Source organism: Haematobia irritans, chromosome 4, assembly GCF_050003625.1.
Source record: "Haematobia irritans isolate KBUSLIRL chromosome 4, ASM5000362v1, whole genome shotgun sequence".
Lineage (NCBI taxonomy): Eukaryota > Metazoa > Arthropoda > Insecta > Diptera > Muscidae > Haematobia > Haematobia irritans.
In genome coordinates, this window is record NC_134400.1 from 226,810,812 (window position 1) to 226,837,017 (window position 26,206).

General features: G+C 31.9%; 1 protein-coding gene and 1 long non-coding RNA gene across 3 annotated transcripts in view; both read left to right on the top strand.

Moving 5' to 3' along the window:
* LOC142236465 (uncharacterized) overlaps nucleotides 1-26,206 on the top strand; it is an 83,065-nt gene that overhangs the window by 23,664 nt on the left and 33,195 nt on the right. For both annotated transcript variants that reach the window (XM_075307688.1, XM_075307689.1), the window contains one exon: nucleotides 18,503-18,911. In XM_075307688.1, the coding sequence (XP_075163803.1) occupies nucleotides 18,769-18,911 (143 nt within the window). In that variant the 5' untranslated portion in view covers nucleotides 18,503-18,768. The remainder of the gene's footprint in view (nucleotides 1-18,502; nucleotides 18,912-26,206) is intronic.
* Nucleotides 22,339-23,198, top strand: LOC142236473 (uncharacterized). The gene is made up of 2 exons (XR_012722047.1): nucleotides 22,339-22,836; nucleotides 22,932-23,198. It is a non-coding gene; the product is annotated as an uncharacterized LOC142236473 (long non-coding RNA).

Sequence of the window (26,206 nt, forward strand, 5' to 3'; positions counted from 1 at the left end):
ATGTCACTCAACGGGATCGACAACAAATATGTTACACAATCTAATTACACATATAAATATACAGATGACTTAATATAAGAAAGGCCTAAGTAGATTTCATGTTACAGCAGAAGGTAAAATCCGATTTTTAGATACAAAACAGTTTAATACAATAAGCCGTTTAGATTGCATGATGATTGGATGGACGATCGTTTTGGATCGTTATATCCATCTATCCACAAATATTATTTTCCTCTGTTGGTTAAGCTACGCTTAGATATTATAAAATTTATCTCTCTTCTGTAAAGTAATAATCAATAATCATAAATCAAAATAACACAAAAAAATCAATGTAAATTTATATAGAATCTAATTTTTCTGTATACATATTTCAAATGAAAAATCTCTGGAAAAGGTCAGAAAAAGCTGACGAAACGTCGAGAAAAAATAAAAAAAAACAAAAAAACTAATAAAAATAAGAAGAAAACAGAAAATAATAAATCACGTTAGATCTTTCTTTATATTAAGCCATGGATATAAATATCTATCCATATACGACGGGATGGTACATTTTACTAGCACAGGAACTTGTTGAAATGTGATTGTTTTTGTTGGTCTTCAATGTAGCAAAAAATGGGTAAGTGAAAAGTATTTCCCCCACTGTCACTTTTTACCTTATATTGTCTTTTATGATTGCCTGGTTGATGCGTTGCTCGTATGAAGTAATATAATGAGGAAATTGAATTTATTGTGATTGGTTATTTCAAGTAAAGTGGCTAAAGTGTATAGCTATTTCTTTAAAAGTTATTATGTGTTTTAAGCAGATTATTAGCTAATGAACTCTTAGAGTAAAATTATTAAATTCGCTCTTGTGCATTATTATGCAATAGACGTTGGACGTTACCTGGACTTTGAATATACACCCTCAAAAAAATCCCTTCTCTAACATATGTTCCAAACATAGTTTGCAGGAAGCACATATATTATTGGATACTGCCGAAACATTAATACGTTTGTTTTATGTGAACATATTATTATATGCTTGGAAGAATTTTCCCCAAAGAAGATTGTACTCATTCCCCCACATAATTTTCACTTCCACGTTTTTTTTTTAGTTCTTGGCACCTTTTAAAACATTTTTATAAAATTTACCTTTCGCCTGGACGGAGAATCGAACCGAGGACCATACAGTTTGTAAGCCAACACACTATCCACAGGGCTACGTAGCTGTTATAGTCACCAGTAGACAATTATCGTTATAAGTTACATTTATATAGCATAGTTTGAAGCGCCCACGAGCCCATGCAAACATACCATTATTTAACAGAACAGAATTGTTGGTCACGTGGAGCAGTGGTTAGCATGTCTGCCTTGCATGCAAAGGGTCGTGGGTTCAATCCTTGCTCCGACCGAACCAATTTTGTTTAATTTACACATTTATATTTATACTATATTAAATTTTTATAATGAAACTTCGACATGTGGTTTATTAAAGATTTACAGTCAGAAACAGTGCTTGATATAAACGAAATGGACTGAGCTTTTGGATAAAATACTCGTATTATTTTTTTATTGCAAAAATAACAATTGTAACAAAAAACTGTTTTTGGTATAAAAGTTTGAAATTTTGGAAGGAATTCAAAAACTCTAACAAAAGAAGAACGTGGAGTCGAGTATAAAAATACATAAATAATTTTATAATATACACATAAATTTATTTAGGCGTGAACAGTTTTTTACTAGCATTTAACACTATTTTAAATGCTAAAACTTGTCGTGTTTTGTACTTAATTTCATTATTACCTTTAAGGCCGGTATTAAGTTGATATTATCGCTCTAAACTGTTTTGCTTTTTTACTTTTCTTTAACAATTCATTTTAAAGAAAATAAAAGTTTTCAATTGTTTTAGCTGCAAAATACGAACTTATTGCCCGCTTTTTTATTTGAAGGTGTCCGTCAACTCCTCTTGGCCTACTTATTAATAAAGAGGAACTAAACTTTGTTTTTATACATTTTACTGTTTAATTTTTGACTGTTTCCTCCTTTTTTCATTTTACACTGCCCCAACTCTAAAAAGAGTATAGTGCCCTTTCGTTATTTTAATTTTTGTATATTTCCCGCCGTTTTTTAATTTCCTTTGCCTGAATATTTTGACTTACTCCTCGTACGTTCCGATTTTTTTAACGAACCAAGAAAAAAAATTGTGCCCATAAGGCCGGTATGCACCTCTAGCGAAAAATTTCATTCCCATAAGAAATGCATTGCTATTTATGCTAACGAAATTTTCGGTAGCGTTCAATTTCGTAAGCTGGTACGCACCTCTAATGAAAATAACAGGGTTGTCAAAAGCATATTTTGGCAGCAAACATTTAATTTATTACAATCATTGTGTGCGTAAAAGTTTTAAAAGGTCTGTAAATAATAAACAATTTATTTGAGGAATATTTGGAACATATATTAACAATTTTTAAAAGCGATTATCTGGTTTAAAATTTGTGTACACAGCCCTGCTTTTTTGTTGTAGACTTAAATAAATTTTTGCTACCGAAAATTTCGCGAGAGGTGCATACCGGCCTATAATGCCAAAATGATAAACAAAACACATGTCCACACCAGGGATGGAAAATACAATTTTTACGAAAGTACTAAAAAAGTATTTTTTTGAGCGAAAAAGTACTTTTCACTAAATTTCAACAAAAATTCCATTGGAAGATTATTGTCAAGAGCTCCCTTGGACTGAATTTTAAATATAAATAAAATTTTTTTGTCACTCCTCAATTTTAAATACTTTTGTAGTTTTATATCCGCTTACAAAGACTACTGTAGTATTGTAATCACGGTTGCCACAGTTAATAGAATTCTACTGTTTGGTAGATTAGTAGAAATAATGGTACTTCATAAATTGTCTGTAAATATATAAATAAAAAAAATTCTATTGAAATAAAATTTTGACGAAATTTTCTATAGAAATAAAATTTTGACAAAATTTTCCATAGAAATAAAATTTTGACAAAATTTTCCATAGAAATAAAATTTTGACAAAATATTCTATGGAAATAAAATTTTGACAATTTTTCCTATAGAAATAAACTATTGACATTTTCTATAAAAATAACATTTTGACAAAATATTCTATGGAAATGAAATTTTGACAAATTTTTCTATAGAAATAAAATTTTCATCAGAAATAAAATGTTGAATAAATTTTCTATAGTTAGATATAAAGTTTGTACCAAATTTTCCATAAAAATTAAATTTTGACCATATTTCCCATAAAAACCAAATTGTGACCAATTTTTCCATAAAAATTAAAATTGTGACCAAATTTTCTATAAAAATAAAATTTTGACAAAATTTTCTATAGAAATAAAATTTTGACAAAATATTCTGTAGAAATAAAATTTTGATTAAATTTTCGTCAGAAATAAAATTTTGACAAAATTTTCCATAGAAATAAAATTTGACAAAATTTTCTATAGAAATAAAATTTAGATAAAAATTTCTATACAAATAAAATTTTTCTGAAGAAATAAATTTTTGCAAAATAATATTTTTTGTTAGTTTTTGGTAAAATTTGCTCCAAATGTTGGTAGATTTTTTTACAAAATCGAGATTTTGTTCTCGCATGAACTTGTCTGTTTTGCAAATTTGTAAAAGACTATTAGCAAATTTTGTTAAAGACTTTCTCAAAATATTAAAATATTTTGTCAAAACTATTGTAAAGGGTGATTTGTTAAGAGCTTGATAACTTTTTTAAAAAAAAAAACGCATAAAATTTGCAAAATCTCATCGGTTCTTTATTTGAAACGTTAGATTGGTCCATGACATTTACTTTTTGAAGATAATTTCATTTAAATGTTGACCGCGGCTGCGTCTTAGGTGGTCCATTCGGAAAGTCCAATTTTGGGCAACTTTTTCGAGCATTTCGGCCGGAATAGCCCGAATTTCTTCGGAAATGTTGTCTTCCAAAGCTGGAATAGTTGCTGGCTTATTTCTGTAGACTTTAGACTTGACGTAGCCCCACAAAAAATAGTCTAAAGGCGTCAAATCGCATGATCTTGGTGGCCAACTTACCGGTCCATTTCTTGAGATGAATTGTTCTCCGAAGTTTTCCCTCAAAATGGCCATAGAATCGCGAGCTGTGTGGCATGTAGCGCCATCTTGTTGAAACCACATGTCAACCAAGTTCAGTTCTTCCATTTTTGGCAACAAAAAGTTTGTTAGCATCGAACGATAGCGATCGCCATTCACCGTAACGTTGCGTCCAACAGCATCTTTGAAAAAATACGGTCCAATGATTCCACCAGCGTACAAACCACACCAAACAGTGCATTTTTCGGGATGCATGGGCAGTTCTTGAACGGCTTCTGGTTGCTCTTCACTCCAAATGCGGCAATTTTGCTTATTTACGTAGCCATTCAACCAGAAATGAGCCTCATCGCTGAACAAAATTTGTCGATAAAAAAGCGGATTTTCTGCCAACTTTTCTAGGGCCCATTCACTGAAAATTCGACGTTGTGGCAGATCGTTCGGCTATTCATGATGAAATGTCAAAGCATACTGAGCATCTTTCTCTTTGACACCATGTCTGAAATCCCACGTGATCTGTCAAATACTAATGCATGAAAATCCTAACCTCAAAAGAATCACCCTTTACCATAAATCTGATATCGGCTAAAAAATGTCTACACAAAAGGTACTAAATCATTCGCGGGGGTATTAAGGTACTGACTAGGGTGAAAAAGTATTGAAAAAAGTACTATAGTACTGCATTTTCCATCCCTGGTCCACACATGCTGCTCTCAAGGCGAAAACACATGCTGTTGTTTTTTTTTTCAAATGTCTATTCTCTTGGTTCCGAATGTCTATCCTCTTTACTCCGAATACTCATTATAATATTCAAATTAAATAATATTTAGACTTAAGCATATCAAATTTTTGACCTTATCATAAAAGAGTTTTCCGAAACAACATACAAGCGGTTTCACAGAAATTGCTCTCTTTTGATTCTCTCGCTGTGTTATGTTGATATCTTTCGTCAACCCTCCCGGTTTCCATCTCTATTTCTTGCTCTATAATCTTTCTGTCGCTCTTTCATATTAACATATGTGTCGCAAACATGTAGTGTTAGTTTACGAACATTACTTAAATATACTGTGTATAAAAATTGTGCCCGACACAAATTTGTTTATATCGGAGCATATGAAAAACATACTTTTCTAACAGTGTATGTATCAGGTGTGGCAAACAGCGTTGCCGTTACTGACTCTGAAGAGCCAACTTGGCTCTATTTCATTTTTGGTCTTTTTGGTTCATTTTTAGTTTTGACCTTGTTATGAATAAAAATTAGGCATACACACTGATAATTAATCAAAAACTTACGGTTTAAAGTAGTGATGACATTTTTCAAACTTGATACTACAACCAATTGCACTTTGGACAATCAAATTTGTTTCTAACAAACATGTCGTTCTTTTTATGAAAAGTTTCTTTGGTTGTAAATTTCGTACTTTTAATGAAATTTGTCGTTATTGTTACGATGAGAATTCTTTCGGTGCATATAGATCGATCTCCCAATTTGACTTCTTTAAGTTCTAGAAATCGTAGCTTTTATCAGATTTGACTGAAATTAAAGATACTGTTTAGATTTCTAAACATGCACTATCTGCGATTTGTGTTTTTGGGACAGATACGGTTTATAGTATAATAAAATGAGAACGCATTGCAAGTGTAACCGTAGCTGATAACGCAGCAATGTGGTGCACATGTATGGCCATAAATATTATGAAGGGGTTCATGTTCTTATCTTTAGTTTTTAAGAATATTTAGGTAGGAGCTAGTTTAAGATTTAGTATATAAGGATGAATATTTTCTAGAATAACATAAATTAGTGACTTACAACCACTCAACGCGTAAAGTATAATTTCTTTACAGTACTGTAGGCTCTAAAGAGCCAAATGTGATCTTTTTTGACCTTCTGGCTCTGTTTTGTTTTAGCTCCAAATTTGGCTCTTTTTTATTTTTCTGACTAGTTTTTCCCAATTAAAGTAACTAAGTTGAAGAGCCCAATCGAAATGTGACAAAATATTGTAATGTTGGAAATTTAGTTTAGTAACCATGGACAACTACAACGAAATCTTTCTAAATCTTTAAAAAGTTCTAAACGTCAACCGCTGTTTAAGAAGCACAAAACCACTTTCGATGTCAAATCTTCCAGACAAGCGCCATAATGCATTAAAAATCATAAAAAATTTTAAAATTATTTATTTGTCAAAATATCACAAAATTTCTTAATTCACATCCACAACACTGGATTCGCAGCACGCCTTAAGAAGTGATGCAAATTCAGTGCAACGGCTGTTGAAATGGTGGACATCCGTCCTATGTTAAATTCATCGCTTCTGTGTCAATTTTGCACCACTTCCGGATCCAAAAAGAAAATTTTCACTACTTTTTTGGCGACGCTTTTTTTGCTGGGTTGCCATAGGACGGAAGTACTCGATTTTTGGTTCCTTTCCATTCTTTAGAAGTTGTGCCTTGGAAGTTAATTTGGATAAAAAATGAAAAAAAAAAATTACCCATTTCACTTTTTATTTTTATCAGTATTTTTATACCCACCACCATAGAATGGTGACGGGGGTATAATAAGTTTGTCATTCCGTTTGTAACACATCGAAATATCGATTTCCGACTATATAAAGTATATATATTCTTGATCAGGGAGAAATTCTAAGACGATATAACGATGTCCGTCTGTCCGTCTGTCTGTCTGTCTGTCTGTCTGTCTGTTGTAATCACGCTACAGTCTTCAATAATGAAGCAATCGTGCTGAAATTTTGCACAAGCTCGTCTTTTGTCTGCAGGCAGGTCAAGTTCGAAGATGGGCTATATCGGTCCAGGTTTTAATATAGTCCCCATATAAACCGACCTCCCGATTTGGGGTCTTGGGCTTATAGAAACCGCAGTTTTTATTCAATTTACCTGAAATTGGAAATCTAGAGGTATTGTAGGACCACAAATACGTGTGCCAAAAATTGTGAGTATCGGTAGATATTTTGGTATAGCCCCCATATAGACCGATCTCCAGATTTTACTTCTTGGGCTTATAGAAACCGCAGTTTTTATTCAATTTATCTGAAATTGGAAATCTAGAGGTATTGTAGGACCACAAATATGTGTGCCAAAAATTGTGAGTATCGGTCCATATTTTGGTATAGCCCCCATATAGACCGATCTCCCGATTTTACTTCTTGGGCTTATAGAAATCGCAGTTTTTATTAAATTTACCTGAAATTGGAAATATAGAGGTATTGTAGGACCACAAATACGTGTGTCAAAAATTGCGAGTATCGGTCCATATTTTGGTATAGCCCCCATATAGACCGATCTCCCGATTTGGGGTCTTGGGCTTATAGAAACCGTAATTTTTATCCAATATTTCTGAAATTGGAAATCTAGAGGTATTTTAGGACCATAAAGAGGTGTGCCGAAAATGGTGAGTATCGGTCCATATTTTGGTATAGCCCCCATATAGATCGATTTCCCAATTTTACTTCTTGGGCTTCTAGAAACCGAAGTTTTTATCCTATTTGCCTGAAATTGGAAATCTAGAGGTATTTTCGGGTCACAAAGAGGTGTGCCGAAAATGGTGAGTATCGGTCCATATTTTAGTATAGCCCCCATAAGAACGATCTCCCGATTTAACTCCTTGGGTTTCTAGAAACCGTAGTTTTTATCTGATATGCCTGAAATTGTAAATATTCTGGTATTTTAGGCTCACAAAAACGTGTATCGGATTAAGTTTTTATCGGTCCATTTGGTAATGCCTCCATATAGACCGACTTCACTTCTTGAGGGTGTAGAAGGCGCACTGATCATGAAAATTGTTTGAAACTCAATGCAAAATTTCCAGATTTTACTTCTACAGATTTAAGATTTCAAATCAAGACGTTATTTTATAATTTTCTTGCACACTTACAAGAGATGTTAATGATTCCTCTAAAACTCAAACAAAAATTTTTCTAATAAATCCAAAATCTGATATAGTCTTCATAGGTGAAATCTTTAAATTTATCTTCGGGAAGTGTCCTCAAGTCCTCAAGCCCTCCTGAAATTTCAAAGGAAACCCTAATATTTGGTTCATGGTGGTGGGTATTTAAGATTCGGCCCGGCCGAACTTACTGCTGTATATACTTGTTTTGTTACACTTTTATTTTCTTATTATCTAATTTTTACAAATTGATTGTGCGGAGCTTGCTTATGAAAAATAAACCAACTAATGAATGCAGAATGTATTCTTGTGTTCCTATTTTTATTTTTTGTTTCTCGTTTGTACTTTTAATTCGTTTTTCTTGCAACAAATTTAATTTTTTACATTTGGCTCTTTTTCAAAAAAGTTAGCGGCAACGCTGATTATAGACCCTGTGTCGATTTTAGTTTTTATCGGTCCATGTTTTGGAAAAGGCTCCATACACTGAAAAAGCAGTGAACACAACAGGAAGAAATATTTTGGTTTATTTTAGGAAATTTAGATTATTTGTAGAAAATTTTAACCAAACACTTACAAACGCTGACATCACGCCGATATCACAAAAATAAGTAATTTTTTCCGACAAATTCAGGAAAATTTATTAATATTTTTTGTTCACTTGCTAAAGAAAATTTTGTAGTTTGAAGGAAAAAAATTGGAGTTCAAAATTGCAAGAATGCCTTTAGTGCCACACGAAGTTTAAGATAGGCCCATTTGTAGTAAAATTTACAAATTTAAAGAAATTATGTACTATTTCATAAGAATGACGAATTTAGTAAATCTAAAATAAAATAACCCATTAAAAATAAGAAAAAATCGAGTTATAAAAAATTGAATTAAAAGAACTTCCTGCGCCCTAAAAAAATCGCTTCTGTAACATATACCCCAAACACATATTTTCCGGATTGGTCCAAACAAAATATTGTTTGTATTGTTCAAACATATTATATTTCACCATAGACATACACTGGTAGAACAAAATTTTAATGAAATTTTCTTTGTATATATATTTTTTGTTAAGGCGCCAATTGGTTACTTCCATTCTTTTACTTGCAGCATACTCTCTAGATGTCTCTTTCTAAACACATATATGTATAAGTTATTTCTAATTTAATATATGTTTGCATCCAAGTATGTTATATTTACAAACATAATATGTTCTAACATATCAACATATATGTCCCAAACATCTTATGCTAGTTTATGAACATTGTATGCTTGTACTTAAAAATATTATGTTGAAAAATTTGAGTTCCAAACATATAATTTGTACGCCCAAACATATGAACAGTCTTTTTCATCCGTGTGTGTAATTAAAATAAAGAACATCTTTGGGAGTGCATCTTCGGGAAGTGCTTTTAAAGTTGTGACTTCCAAATTTTTTGCTGGTTAGAATCAGTTCCCACCACAAAAAGTACTGCAGCCAGCTAAAATTCCATGTACTACCAAAAAAGAAAAAAAACAAAAAACTTCCTAAGATGTATTATATTTACAACTTTTGGATATAGATTTGATTTGAACCCTTTTTAATTTTATGGATCTATGAACCTCTATCTAAGCGTACAACTTTATAATTGTTAATGCTTATTTTACTTTCATTCAATTCATTTCATCAGTAATGATTTTCAAATTTCAAAATGTGTTTTTCCAGAGGAAAAAAATACATTTTTCGACACTAAATTTGGAAATATTAATATTTGGAGGAGGTCTATTTCTTATTTCAATTATGAGTGCTTTTGCGAAATTTATACAAACGTTTTTAATGACATCTTTGTCAAGTTCAGAAATTCTGCACTCGTTGCTAAACATTTCAAAAGAATACGCTAAATAACAATGTGGATTAAAGAATAATCAATATCACCTTCATATCAATCAAATTCTATATATGGCAATATAGTTGAGTTTCTTATGCTTTTGACAGTCTAATCCTAATTTTTGTATGAAAAGATGTCGTCAATTGAAAAAGCACCAAAATCACAAAGTGCAATTACTAAGGCACTAAAAAGGTAATTTGGTGCTTTTTGGAATCAAAAAGCACTAAATGCTCATTGGAATAATGAGAGTAAAAAATCTACAGAATTTACACTGAAAAAATATTGTCGTGAGGCCAAAGATTTCATTTCTTTATAATACGAATGGTATTTTGCTTAGCATAAAATTTTGGAATCAAAAAGCACTAAATGCTCATTGGAATAATGAGAGTAAAAAATCTACAGAATTTACACTGAAAAAATATTGTCGTGAGGCCAAAGATTTCATTTCTTTATAATACGAATGGTATTTTGCTTAGCATAAAATATGTTTGCTTAGCATAAAAAATGTTTTTCTCATATAAAGTTTTTTTTTCCTTGCCCAGAATTCAATAAATTTTTCAATGAAGTCGTTTTGTCTTTATAATTTTTTGGGCTAAGGTACACTTGACTTTAATAATTCAGAAAAATGCTTTAAAATTAATGGAATTGTCTCAGTGTTCGAAATGGTTCCGAAGCTCCGGCTCAGCACTTTTTTAAAAAAGGGCTGTTCAGTTTTTTAGCTCTTGCTCTCGGAGACCTATGAATAAAGTGAGGCACTGAAAAATAGGCATTTTCTGAGCAAATTTAAACGAAAAACTATTGCTCACACAGCTCTTTCATATGTGACACAAAAAATATGTAAAGGGTGATTCTTTTGAGGTTAGGATTTTCATGCATTAGTATTTGACAGATCACGTGGGATTTCAGACATGGTGTCAAAGAGAAAGATGCTCAGTATGCTTTGACATTTCATCATGAATAGACTTACTAACGAGCCACAACGTCGAATTTTCAGTGAATGGGCCCTAGAAAAGTTGGCAGAAAATCCGCTTTTTTATCGACAAATTTTGTTCAGCGATGAGGCTCATTTCTGGTTGAACGGCTACGTAAATAAGCAAAATTGCCGCATTTGGAGTGAAGAGCAACCAGAAGCCGTTCAAGAACTGCCCATGCATCCCGAAAAATGCACTGTTTTGTGTGGTTTGTACGCTGGTGGAATCATTGGACCGTATTTTTTCAAAGATGCTGTTGGACGCAACGTTACGGTGAATGGCGATCGCTATCGTTCGATGCTAACAAACTTTTTGTTGCCAAAAATGGAAGAACTGAACTTGGTTGACATGTGGTTTCAACAAGATGGCGCTACATGCCACACAGCTCGCGATTCTATGGCCATTTTGAGGGAAAACTTCGGAGAACAATTCATCTCAAGAAATGGACCGGTAAGTTGGCCACCAAGATCATGCGATTTGACGCCTTTAGACTATTTTTTGTGGGGCTACGTCAAGTCTAAAGTCTACAGAAATAAGCCAGCAACTATTCCAGCTTTGGAAGACAACATTTCCGAAGAAATTCGGGCTATTCCGGCCGAAATGCTCGAAAAAGTTGCCCAAAATTGGACTTTCCGAATGGACCACCTAAGACGCAGCCGCGGTCAACATTTAAATGAAATTATCTTCAAAAAGTAAATGTCATGGACCAATCTAACGTTTCAAATAAAGAACCGATGAGATTTTGCAAATTTTATGCGTTTTTTTTTTTAAAAAAGTTATCAAGCTCTTAACAAATCACCCTTTAGTAGTATGTGTGACACAAATTGAAATTGGTGATGCCATATGTGTATTTTTTTTAAGTTGATGAAGAAATGAAATGAATGGAGACGGGGTGTTGGTGGAACACATATTTCAACAACATCAAGAGTCAGTTGTTAAGGAGATGCCACAAATTCTTGATTGTTTTTTAAACATTTTTCTTTTAATGGGCCTTAGATTACCACCTTCCCGGACCCTCTACATTTATGCTCATATCAAAGGCCTGCACAAGCCTATTCGAAGTAATCGATGTTCTAGTGAAGGCAATACACCACGAATACTTTGATTAATGAATAAAACAAAACCACTGTAAAGCGATTACAGTGTCAAGCATTGCAGAGCCATCGCATTCAAAAGGAATCGTTTTTCAGTTCTTTTCAATATTTTGGTTTTGAAGTAATCGTCCCGATACGAGTAAATCAAAACTTTTTGCTTTAGCAACGACGAAACTTCGTATGAGACACGAAGTAACTATCAAACAAAAGACAAACACAATCGTCGCTCAGTTGATTGGCAGAAGCAGTGCTGCCGCTACTACTTCAAACGAAGTATTTTGCTTCATTTTCACAAAATTTACTTCGTCACTCCTTCTTCAAAAAATCTGCTTCACTTTTTGTTCTGCTTCAAATTTTTAAATTTTTCCCCATATTACCTAAATGTTTTTCCTTTAATTACGATGAACATAGCGGTTTTAATCATTGAATTATTATAATTTTAATTATAATTATAATTATAGACCGATGTGGATTGAATTTTTGCATGGTTGTTAGAGATCATATGTTGAAACCATGTACCAAATTTCAGCTGGATCGGATGAAATTTGCTTCTCTTAGAGTCCCCGCCAAGCCAAATTTGGGGGGTCCGTTTATATGGGGGCTGTACGTAAAAGGGCACCGATATGGCCCATTTGCAATACCATCCGACCTACATCAATAACAACTACTTGTGCCAAGTTTCAAGTCGATAGCTTCTTTTCTTTGGAAGTTAGCGAAGTTAGAATTTCACCACGACCCAGAATATATTATGTGGTCTTAGAACAATATTTCGATGTGTTACAAACGGAATGACAAAGTTAATATACCCCCATCCTATGGTGGAGGGTATAATAAAGTGAATTCTATCCCAGCAAAAACTCTCATTACCCGGTAATCTTGTAGGTAAGCCTATTTAAAAATTAATAACCACTTATTAATTGGCATCGCTTCGGATTACATTTACATACGCATGTCCTAGAAGGAAAGTACTTCTCCCCAGGCATACTTTCGGCCATAAAATAAGTAGTGCATTTAAAGCATATAATCACCTAATATGTAATGACTTATTCGTAGATACGCCAACCAAATCTCGAAAATATTGATTTCTATCGCCGATTACAATGTATGAAAATATGGCGAGTTATGCTGTAATAGGAGAACTACTTGAATAGAAACGAATATTGTATAAATAAACAAAAAATCTAATAAATAATCTAAATAAGATTACACGCAAATTAATTTCACACTTAAAATATAAATAAATGTAGGTTGTTTAAGGGAGTTGGATTCGTGAATTACGTTATAATATATCCAATAGCCAATTCACATAAGGTTCGAAATCTACTAAAAGTGGATTTTAAGTCTCTATTTTATAAGGCAAATGGCATTTGAAATTTAGTTTAAGCGCATTTTGGAAGTGTAATGTGAATGAGGTATAAAAAAGCATTTATTTAAAACATAATATGATAATGTCATTAAACACAATTATTATGCAATATTTGTGATAAAAATTTCTTAACGGAAAAATTTTCAGAATTACCGTTACATTACATATTCCTTTTGATTTTTTATGTAAGTGCTCGATTATATTAATAATTATACCTAATGGTACCAACATTTATTCTATTTTATTAATTCGTTAACTACAACTGCCTAAAAATTTGAGAATAACAATTCGAAAATTACCGAGAAGTATTTATTTTTGTCATTACAAGTTAGTCATTACAACTCGCCGCAATATAATGCAACGTGTAAAGACAGCTTTACTCCTGGTAATGTCAATTGTAATGAGATGTGGTTACCTAGTTTTTGCTGGGATTGTTTTGTTTTCAAAAAATGTATGCTACTTCAATTTTATTCAATCTACTCCACTTTTTTCCAAAATCTACTTCACTCAATTTTTCACTAACGGCAGCACTGGGCAGAAGTCAATGAATGCAGGCTGTGAGCGCGTTTGTGCTTTTTATTGTATGTGCCAACAATAAACAAAATAGGAATATGTGTGTGTGGCATACTCTTATAGTTGAGAAAACAAAATAACTTCATCTACACAGAAATGGAAATTGTAAAACGAATGGATTTGGAATTCCGATTACATTCGAATACTTCAAAACATTGTTGGGTGCTTGCTTTACTGGGTTCTATTTGTTTTGGTTCACAATGTGCAAGGTTTCTATTTCACTCGTTTGAGAAATGGACACTGAAGTTACTACTCGAATTGTGTGGCGTGTGCTTGAAGTATTCGCTTGTGTATTCGTTGCAGAGGTTTGGCCCATATACACAATAATTTACTGACAGTTTATCGAAGGAATTTGTATGGTAATAGTATGCATATGGGGGTTATTCTGAATTTTGTTAAACTTTTTCACATACTTTCATATTTTTTGTTATCCACACATTTGAATATTTTTATTTCCAATTGTTTCCCTAGAAAAGGAGCCAGTAATGCTGGTGACATTTCTGAGGGTTTCAAAGCTTCTCTAAGTGGTTTCACTGCAATGTGGGACGCCGTTCGGACTCGGCTAATAAAAAGGAGGTCCCTTGTCATTGAGCTTAACATGGAATCGGGCAGCACTCAGTGATAAGAGAGAAGTTCACCAATGTGGTATCACAATGGACTGAATAGTCTAAGTGAGCCTGATACATCGGGCCGCCACCTAACCTAACCTAACCTAATCTTCCCTAGAAAAATGTTTAAAATTTACAATATGGCATCTCAGTTATGTATATACAATTCAAAACAACCCTCATTTTATAGAACAGTTCTACGAGCTGCTCATTTCATTGGCACTAGTGAGCGGAGCTGTCGGCCCACTCTTTTTAAAAAGTGCCGAGCTTCAGGTGTGCTCCGGCACTCAAATAAATGAGGGTTTTTTATGTTTTTTTCAGCTCATTTTTGAGCAAAATTCAAACACTGAATTGTCTTTAAATTTGTTGTCTTTTTGCATCTTGACTACAAAGCAAAAAAAGTGTTCAATTGGAAATAGGACAAGTTTTTCAAAACTTTATTTTAAAGACGTTTTTACTTGAAAGATAGCATAATTTCAAGTGGAAGTTGAGTCCGAATTTGGAAAGTAAAGTTGTCGTCAACACGTTTTTAAAGGACTTTGACAGCATATGACGAAAAAAACAAAAAATTAAAATTTGCTTCCTAGAATCAAAAACATAAAAACCAAATTTAAAAGCGAATTTTCTCTTAAAAGTATACTTACTTGAATTGTCCGCTTCTTAGGCTCGGAATCAATGCGAAAATCATTAAAGTAAAGACAAAATCTTTGGAACCGGGTATGGTTTTCTTTCAGTGTAGATTTAAAATTAAGCCGTTATTTCATCATATTCTTGCACGCTCACACGAGATATTTAAACCCTTTTTTCGGGAGGCTCATTTCGCTTTTATGGGAATGCATAAACTAAATTAGTTGTTCATTTAACCTCATACTAAAATAATATATTAATTTATATTATAATATTTTATATTCTATTCACTATTGTAAAGTTTACAATCAATGTTAAAGATGTACTTTATTGTATTATTGGATAAGGAGTGATGTGCAAATTTCTGATAATTCTACACCTCTGCTTTGAGCCGAATATTTCCGTTCTTGAGTCAAAATTTAATCGTCATATTTATAGTACATTTTAGTTAATGGCAATTCTATTTTTCTCCTTAATGGATATTTTATTGAAGTTATTTAACCCTTAAATGCGCACTGTATCTTTTAAGATAGATGCGTCTTAAAATATTGAGCGAATGCTACGCGAACAAGTTTGTTGCATTTAAAAAATCATTACGCTGTTTTAAAAAATAGGTTTTCCGGAAAATCTATAGCATTTCTGTGTAATCTGAGAACAAAATTGAAAATCAAATCAAACAATCTACAAATTGGAAGATAAATAATATTTACCAGAGATAAAAGTAATGTTGGTAAAAAAATCTGTGTAGTATACAAATATCTCTATTCTCTATTAAAATCAAATTGTTTATTTGTAAACTAAAACATGCGCATTGTATCTTTTAATATACAACCACTATTTTGGCAAAAAATGTGCTATGTTTGTTTTACCATTTTGCATATTACATATTTTTTCAGAGGAATCGATATTCTTGTGCATTTAAGGGTTAATTTTGAACTGCTTTGAAAACTGAACTGAATGAAAAGAAAATATTCAACTACACTGAAAAAAATATTGTCGTGAGGTCAAAGATTTCATGTCTTTAAAATACGAATACAAATTTTGCTTAGCATAGAAGATGCATTTCTCAAAAAAAAAGTTATTTTCCTTGTCCAAAAGTCGATAAACTTTTTAATGAAGTCGTATTGTCCTTATAATTAAGTGATTTGACTTAAAAATGGGTATCTTAACATGAAAGAAAAAATGTATAGGCTAAGGTCAACTTGACTTTAATAATTCAAAAAAATTCTTTAAATTTAATGAAATTGTCTTTAAATTTGTTGTCTTTTTGCATCTTGACTACAAAGCAAAAAATCGTTCAAATATAGGACATGTTTTTCAAAACTTTATTTTAAAGAAGTTTTTTACTTCAAACATAGCATAATTTCTACTGGAAGTCGAGTCCTAATTTGGAAAACAAAGTTGCCGTTAACTCGTTTTTAAAGGACTTTGATAGCATATGAAGAAAAAAAGCTGAGAAAGCGAAAAATTAAAATTTGCTTCCTAGAAGCAAGTACACAAAACCTAAATTTAAAAGAGAATTGTGTCTTAAAAGTATCCTTACTTGTATTCTCCGCTTCTTTGGCTCGGAATCAATACCAAATTTTTTAAAGTAAAGACAAAATCTTTGGAACCGAGTATGCTTTTTTTCAGTGTAATGTTCTGCTATGACAATAAATGTACAAAATTTTTAACTGGTCGCCAATGATATCACCACATATGTATATAAGAAAAATTCTCTTCGGATCGATGCATTTGTTTATCATACGCCACAAAAATAAGATCGTATCTAGAGAATGTTAAGGTTGGTAATACAATAATACTTCTCAAGTGTTGTTAATAAAAAATAAATCGAACAATATACTATTTGCCAATTTAAATCGCGATTCATATTTGGTTGTGTTCCGATTTACACAAAAGTGTATGAGAAGCAGATGGACAAGAAACTTCTGACAGCTGATACGAGGGCGGTTCGAAAACTTCTTAGCCTATCAATGAAAGAGAATAGTTAGTTTTTCAAAAATATTTTTATTTTTCAATATAATCTCCTGAAACTTCAATACACTTAGTCCAACGCTTTTCTAGCAATTCTATCCCTTGTTTAAAATAGTTTTCCTCAAGGTCTTCAAAATAGTGGTTAACAACTGTAATTGCATCTTCATTTGAGGTAAAACGCTTGCCAGCCAGGAATTTTTTTAGATTTGGGAACAAGTAAAAGTCACTGATAGCTTAATCAGGAGAATAAGGTGGGTGGTCAAGTAACTCGTACTTTAATTCGTTGATTTTAGCCATTGTTAAAACACTCTTGTGCGCTGGCGCGTTGTCTTGATGAAAAATTATTTTTTTGTGTTGTAAGCCAGGGCGTTTTTCTCGAATTTGTACATTTAATTGATCCAAAAGGTTGCAATAGTACTCTGAATTTATTGTTTTATCGCAACGGGTTGTGCCTTCTTTGGGGCACTTCCTCCAGCTTCAGTCCATTGTTTGGATTGTTCTTTTGTCTCTGGAGTATAGTGGTGATCCATGTAGTTCTTCATGCAAAATTAAATGGACTCGATCATTTGAGATGCCCATGATATTAGCAATTTCACGCACTTTTATTCGTCGATCATTTAATACCATATCATGTACTTTGGCTACAATTTCTGTCGTTGTTGCTGTTTTTGGACGCCCAGTATGTGGTTCATCTTCAATGCTACCACGTTTAAATTCAGCAACCCAATTTTTTACTGTTGCATATGAAGGAGCACTTTCACCTAACACATTCACTATATCATTATGAATTTCTTGTCCCGATAAACCTTTTTTATGTAAATATTTAATGACAGCACGCATTTCTAATTTTTCCATTGTAAAAAAATTGCGGATGCGTCTTTTTTGAACACCTGTTTCTATATGAAGGAGTTGCCAGATCGAAACAAAATTTAACATGTGTTCATAACAGAGATGGAAGGAAGTTTCCAAAACACTTAACTTTTTTCTGTTTATATCGCGCTTTTTGTGCTAGGCTAAGAAGTTTCCTAACTGCCCTCGTATATTTGGAACTTATGGCTGTTCATTGCATATTATTTCGTGCGATAATCGGAGCAAGCAAAAGTAAAACATTCGATTCCATTTGCGATGGAATTCCAAAAAATTTCAATTGGAACAAATTTCAATCTATATGTGCTTACAAACTACAGCATTGTTTTTACATTTTAACCTAAACGCTCAACAGCGATTCAAATACACATATTTTGAAAAAAAAAAAGAAATAGAAAACATCATTAATTGAAACCATTTGCGATTCCAAAAGGATTGACTTACTTACAAACAAAGAAGGAATCACAATAAACGAAAAAATAAGTATATGTTTGTACTATTTGTAGTTATTATACTCGTTATAAAATATTTTATTTCTTGTTATTTTCCCATTTATGCAGCTAACTCATAATTTGTATTTTATTTTTCTTTTCATTGCAGATTCCAAGAAATAAAAAGTACCCAAAAAATTTTCGCATTGGACATATTTCAAAACACAAACATCACACATCCATTCATATACTTTAGTTTTAAACTCTGCACAGTTTCTTGTTACAAGAAATTTGTCAGAGCTACATTGGTTTTATCGCGAAAACAAATCAATAATTAAATGAGCGTTAAAGAAGAAGAGGATATTGACTGTATTGTTTGTAATAAATATTGAAAATAAAATCAATCGATAAACATTTAGGCAGAAATCAAAAGGCATGAATGTAATAATTCGATTACAGAATTTGCCGTGGTCGGCAAATGCCCTGGATATTCGTCAGTTCTTCAAAGGTTTGTCAATTCCAGATGGTGGTGTTCACATTGTCGGTGGAGAAATGGGCGATGCTTTTATTGCATTCAGGTATATTATTTTTAAAATTCAATTAGAAGTAGGTCTCCATAGTTTTTCTAAAGTCATTTGAATGGTAATCTACACAAATATTTGTATTGTAACGAATCAGAGATGAGAGAATTATTATCAGTACTCGTACATAAATGTTAACCCCTTATATATAATCTGGAGTTTGAAAGGTAAGTGTTCAATAATAAAAAATAACCGTACAATTGCATAAGAAACACTATAATATGTTTTGAAATTTAGGCATTCTTAATTAAACGATCTGTCCAACTTTTAGCTCATTTTTCATTTATCATTAAGGTTAGAAAATTTGTTGGAATGTATTTATTCTTTGCATGTACCATTTGAACATATGGTACACATATTCAACAAACGTTTGCTTGGATGCAATGACTTTGATATCCGCTAATCTTTCTGATAAAGATGTACTGAAAGAATAGTAACACAATTGAAGACAAATTTAGTTTTCTTGTCTCGTGTAAAATTTCTGTAAGATCAAATAAAAGACAAACGGGCTCTCTTATCGTAATCTTTGGTTTAGTTGTTCTTAAAGAAAGGGAATTGAATTTTTCCAAAAGATCGACTGAGAGGAATGCTTTTTTGCTTTGTTTGTGTGAGACCAACTTGTCGTATATAGGTTTGGATACAAATCATCTATCCAAATCTTCATATTTTTGATATATGTAATATATAAACATGTGGATTCACGGGAAAACAAAATTTTAAATGAACAACTATTTTGTAAAAGTTTTTCTGTAAGAGAAAATGAAACAAATTGAAAACAAAGGATATAATAAGAGCAATAATTTAAGAACTGTTTACACTAACTTTACACTACAACTTCACAATAAAAAAACTTGTTGATAGGACATATTATATTTGACAAATTTTACTTCTTTCAAAGATATTCCAAATTAACGGAAATACGCAAATGATTATTATAAATAAGTGGTGATATGTGGTAAGTGTTTCATTTGGAACGTGAGCATAAGCGTTACTTTTACTACTTTAATGCGGTGGGGGGAGATTAAATACAAGAAAATGCTAACCTTTTTTAAAAAAGTTAGTTTTTGAAACATGTTTGTCTTACTTTATTTGCGTGGTTGGTTTTTTTCATGCCCAAATATTTCAATATGACTTTTTCATGCTCTAGGATATTCAAAATTGTTTTTGAAATCAAATCTAAGGAACCTGTAAGAATTTTTGACATTTACTACGTTTTATACTGGTAGACAACGTTTTCTACGTTTACAACTTTTTGACAGTACATGCAAAGAAAAAACATGATTGTCATGATCATATTCGAACAGCAAAATAATATGATAGGAGCTATTTATGGCGATCATGTAACATTTTCATCTGCAACCATGTTAGCCCAGTGATCTTTGTGCTAAGGAAAATAACATGGTCATCTTCAAAAATGTTGTGAAATAAATAAAAAGAGTTTTGTTTGAATTAAAAGAAAATGTTCACCATTTAAAATAATATAGTATTCGTCAAAAATGTTTATCTCTCAATTAAAATAACATGGTCACAAGCAAAAATGTTATATTTATGAAAAAATCTTTATTCTTCGGCGAAAAAATGATGCCATTTAAAAAAAGGAAACATAAAAATAATTTAGTTTTGACTAATTCCTTATTTATAATGGTGTATATGCAAACATCACCTATTTTTATACACTATTTTGCCTCAATTCCAATAAAAAGTAATCATTCGATATTTACCGCGTGAACTCATCAAATGTACAAACGCTGCAAATAAAAGTAAATGATACAATACAGAAAAATTCCAAACTAAAAAACCAACACCAACAACCATTACACTTCCTTCCTTTTATGTTCACATAAAATCACGTGCCACTTATGAATAAATAAATTAACACAAAACAAATAGAAAACCGTGTAGAAAACCAAAAAAATGCTACTCGGACCATCTCTGAGTACAACCTATAGAAATTTTAATTTTTGCCATTTGTTGTTGTTTGAAATTAACAAGGTAAACTGGGTCCCGGCATATATTCATAGTCGTATATCTTTGCTAGTTAATTAATAACTTGTGAACGTTTATAAGTTACCACACCCAGGGAAGGAATATGATCACCCCTAAACATGTTTCTAGTGTATAATGTTACATTTTCAGCGAAACATGTGACATATTTGTCTCAAAAAAAATTGTTTTCTCGGCAAGCATAAAATTCTTGCCGAAATCAGGTACATAATTTGCTAGAAGATATCATGGCTGCGACAAAAAATTCAAATGTTCTTGAAATGTTTTTGGGGTGATAATATTTCTTTTCTGCGTGCATGGTATGTTCTGTTTCAAATTCTACATGAAACGATGTTTTTAGTATAATATCGAAAGTTGTTTTATTATTACATTACTTCACATTTTCAAAGACTTTCTATACAATAGGCTAAGATAAAAAAGACGAAAACCGCTTAAAGAGCCATGCATTGCATATTTTCCACACTAAAAGACTAAAACAGCCATATCAAGCAGGGAAAAAGACAAATGGGCAACGCTACTTCGAATATGTGTATATCGTTACTCTTACTGCTTAAATACGTCCATCGTTTAACTGATGCAATATTTAACTTCTTTTTATTGAAATGATATTGTTTTATTGTTTTTTTATTGTTAGTTTCTTCTTCAATCATTATTATTGCTTTGATTTCAGCTTAAAACCATACGCTGACTAAACTGCAACGACTATCAAGAACTTTTTTTCGGAAGGTTCAAGTGTAATTCACATTGGGTTTAGTGAATTATCCGAATTTATTCTGATAATTGGTTGATAGTTTCGCTGCAAGTAGAGGGTACTGATGAGGAGTGTGGGATTTCCAAAACGATCGTCCATCGAATTATTTGGATAAATTAGACAAGCATACTTTTCCTCTGTTGATTAAGCAACCTATGGTTTTAACCTGAAATCAAAACAATAATAATGTTTTTCTTTGTTTTTGTCTCAAAATACATTCATCATCTATGCTGTGCATTCGAGACTTTTGCTGAACTTTTAACGGCTTATTTACTAGCCGACTTTTATCGTTTTTTTATTACCGTACACATACGGGATAAGGAAAATTTCATTGTGTTTTGTTGTTTCAAACTGATGGGAAAAATGAAAATTGGACAAATTGTACTTCACTTTTTAAATTTTTTGTCATCATTATTTTTAATATGAAATTCCAGTTTACATATATTTTTTAATTTTACTACAGTTTTAAAACTCAGATTTTTCACTTTTTACAACTTCTTCTTTCAAGTTTTATTTTTCAAAATATTGCTCACCAGTTTCATGATTTCTCAAATCCTCAAAATTTTTTTATTTCTTATATTTTATTGTTTATTTTCATATGATTTACATTTTATTAGTTTTACAAACGGTATTTATTTGTTTTTTTTTTTCAACACGAAATTAGTATTTTTTTACTGTTTCAAAAATATAATTTTTTTTCGTTGACAATTTTTTGAGTGCATTTTCAATTAACTTTTTCCTCCAAAAAATTAATTTAAACTAATTAATATTTTATTTTTCTTTCAACACCCACAAAAAAGAATATTTTATCTCTTGTAATCCATTTGGTGGCCACCACACAAGGAAAAGCAATGTCCTGGTTGACTTTTTAACTACAGTTTACGAAATTATAAAAATTAAGAAAATTTTATTCTACTTTAGTTTATTTGGTGAGACATACTTGCGATAAGGAAAACTTCATTGGGCTTTGAAATAAAAATAAGTTAAATTTATCATATGGTTTTGCGAACTTTTTGTCTGTGCGGTGATTTATTTTTGAACATAGAACTTGACCCAGCGATGCTCGATTTTTTTAACTTATCCGAAAATACGCCGTTTTATGTTTGGAATAAAACAATCAAATCAGGGGAGTCAATCTGGCCGTGTCGACGCGGGAGGTGCGAGTAGGTGAGTTATGATTGGAAAAAAGCACTGATTTCTTCATCTAACGGGGACCTTGTTTCTTCAATTTTGCATCAAATCCACCGAATAATTCGGTATAGTTCAAATCTGTGATCGGTTACCCTTCTCGAGGTGGCCGATGTGGATAACACGTTCTGAATCCCAAAATACGGGAAAATATAATGTTATATATAATTGTACCTACCTAAATGTAACCTAACCTAACCTATATATAATTGTATGACATTATTGTGTTTGCCGTTGTAAAAATAATATTTAATATCTATTGAAGTTATCAAAAAAAGTTAATTCAGCTCTTCATTCATAGTTGAATAAAGACGTTTTTTCTATTGATCGTTTTGACTGTATATGCCGAGCGTTCGTACTCTACATTAACTGATAAAATGAGAGGGTGCTTAGTAAGTGTATATGTATGTGTCTAATACGTATTTCTTGGATTGAGTTGGTAAGTAGGTATCAAAGGCCTGCACAAGCCTATTCGAAGTAATCGATGTTCTAGTGAAGGCAATACACTCCACGAGTACTTCGATTAACGAATAGAACAGAAACACTGTAAAGCGATTACAGTGTCAATTAGAACAGAAACACTGTAAAGCGATTACAGTGTCAAGCATTGCAGAGCCATCACATTCAAAAGGAATCGTTGTGCAGTTCTTGTCAACATTTTGGTTTTGTTGTAATCATTACGATACGAGTAAAACATACAATTTTTAGTGAAGATAGAATATTTTGCTTTAGCAAAGACGAAACTTCGTATGCGGCACGAAGTAACTATCAACTAGAGGTGTGCACGTGACACGAAATTGTCGTGACTCACGAAAATTTTCTTGACTCACGCGCCTCATGTCAACGGCGTGAGTGTGCGTGATTAACAAACCAAAATGTCGTGCGTGAGCGTGAGTCACGAAAACAACATCTTCGTCAGTGTGCGTGAGTAACGAATTACGCTCACGAAAATAATCCCGCTCTCCAACATAAAACGCTTAAAAGTTAAATTCATTTGCAATTTTAGTGACACCTAGGATGTTAAGAGTTCAATAACGCTCTCGATTTTAATCGTGCTCATGATTTCAGACACGTCCCTCAGGTAAATTACTCATAAAATTATTCGTGAGTCACGATATTTTGTGCGTGAGTAAAAGTTTTCTTCGTGAGTGTGCGTGAGGGTGAGACCTACCAAACAATATCGTGCGTGTGCGTGAGTAAAATATTACTCACGTTCACACCTCTACTATCAACAGAAAAACAAACACAATCGTCGTTTGAGAAATAGACAATGAAGTTACTACTCGAATTGTGTCGTGTGTGCTTGAAGCAATTGCTTGTGTATTCGTTGCAGAGGTTCGGTAGGTATTAATCGGACTATTACCGTCTACATTTCGTAAATTTTTCTTCCAAAGTATTCCAAAACGCCAAGTGTATTATGATTTAAATTATGTTCTGAATACACTCATTGGTATTGGGATCAAAGCTATGTATGCGATTTGATGACTTAAAATAATGTTCATTTACGGGAGCAATCCGATTTTAAATTGGGAATGTATACTTTTAATTAGGATGCGAATCTCATATTTTGAAGTTTTTTAAGCATAGAAAGCTTTTGGAAAGAAATTGTATTTTATGAGAAAAAAAACCAGTAGTCAAATAAATTGGCACTAAATGGTTTTAAAACTGGAAGAACGATTGAAAAAAATCTTGTTGGCTGGGTAAAAGGAGGAGGTTTTTGGTGGATTTGGTAATGGGGTAGTCAATATTGACAATAGAAAAATTATTTGCACATAATGAAACAAAATTTTAACCTATATGCTTTCCTATAACGTTTTTATAATTTTGGATTCTTGAAAAATTGTTTTGACTCGGTTATTTTCTTCAATTATTGTTTATTTAATAAATAATCTTGAAGTGGTAAGAATAAGGTGAACGCAGACTTTTCGACCTATGTGTATTTTAATTAGCAAATTGACTCACGAACAATTACATATCTGCTCTCAATACTCAGAGTATAGAATTTTCATAAAAAAATAATACAATAATCACCTTTTTTAATTAATTCTATTAATGCAAAGATTTATTTATTAGTTAAGTATCGTCGGGTATAATTTTTTTGACAGTTTTAGTTGTCATCTAACAGAAACATTTTACTAGGCTCAGTTCTACGTTTAGTATTTTGTGGGATGCACCAAAGGTACGTATCTTATTGTACTTTATTTGTTCGTGGTTTATTATTTGGGAGACGATGGGTAGATGTCTGATGTTATCAACATAAGTAGGGTATCCGGTAAGTATTTTTGGGGTCAAAGTTATTTTAGAACATATGGGAAAGGGACAAAGCGTGGCTAAAATTTTGTTTCTGAGCAAAGAAGTTTTTCTTCGTGTATAGCCTTGTCGATAGTACGGTTCCAAAACGTATGGCTCACATTTCGATTCGCCTACGGACTAAAAATGTAATATGAGCTTCTAAATTGATTGTAGCACAAAAGAGAAAGTGGTGAGAACTAAAATCATGGTGAAAGGAAGGCATCGTCCTTCAGCAGCTAGCTAGAAAATCGTAAATTTCTGAGTGAGTTTCTATTTAATTGTTTTAACATACTTTAAAACACGTGAAACGTTTATCATAGAAATTCTATATTCTTCTTCCAAACAAACATTTTTGAAATTGCAATCTATATTCGTTTGTCACAAACCTATATAAAGTTATGATTAAAACTTACTTCATTACAAAAACGTACAAAACACAACGGCTTTGTGAACTCAAGTTATGGAATTTCAATACCGGTTATTTATTTTCACACCCTCTAAAAAATGACATTTCTTTTTATGTGAACATGTAATATATTTGGAAGCACATTGACCAAAAAATATACACAGTCTTACACAAGTTTACATACGGTTTAAGAAATTGTATTTTCTTTAATTATTAAAATATAATAAAATATGCATATATATGCTTTAGATTTTGTAAATTAATTTGAAAAACAAAGTATTTGTCCATTTTCAAGAAGATGTTTTTAGTCTGGATTATAAACAACAACAAGAAACATGTTTACTTATAAGGTAAAAACCTCAAGGGTATGTAAACTTATGTGAGACTGTGTATATACACATAAACATAATATATTCTAACATATTAACATATATGTCCCTAACATATTATGTTAATTTAGGAACATTATATTTTCGCACTTAAAAAAATTCATCCCGAAACACATGTTGTTTACATCTGAACATATGAAAAACATATTTTTCTATTCTTGCAATATGAGAGAGTACTATTCTTTGTTGCTTATGATTCATGAACGATTAAAAGGTGTTCCATCTTTAATTTAAAATAAACTAATAAAGTTGAATATCGTAT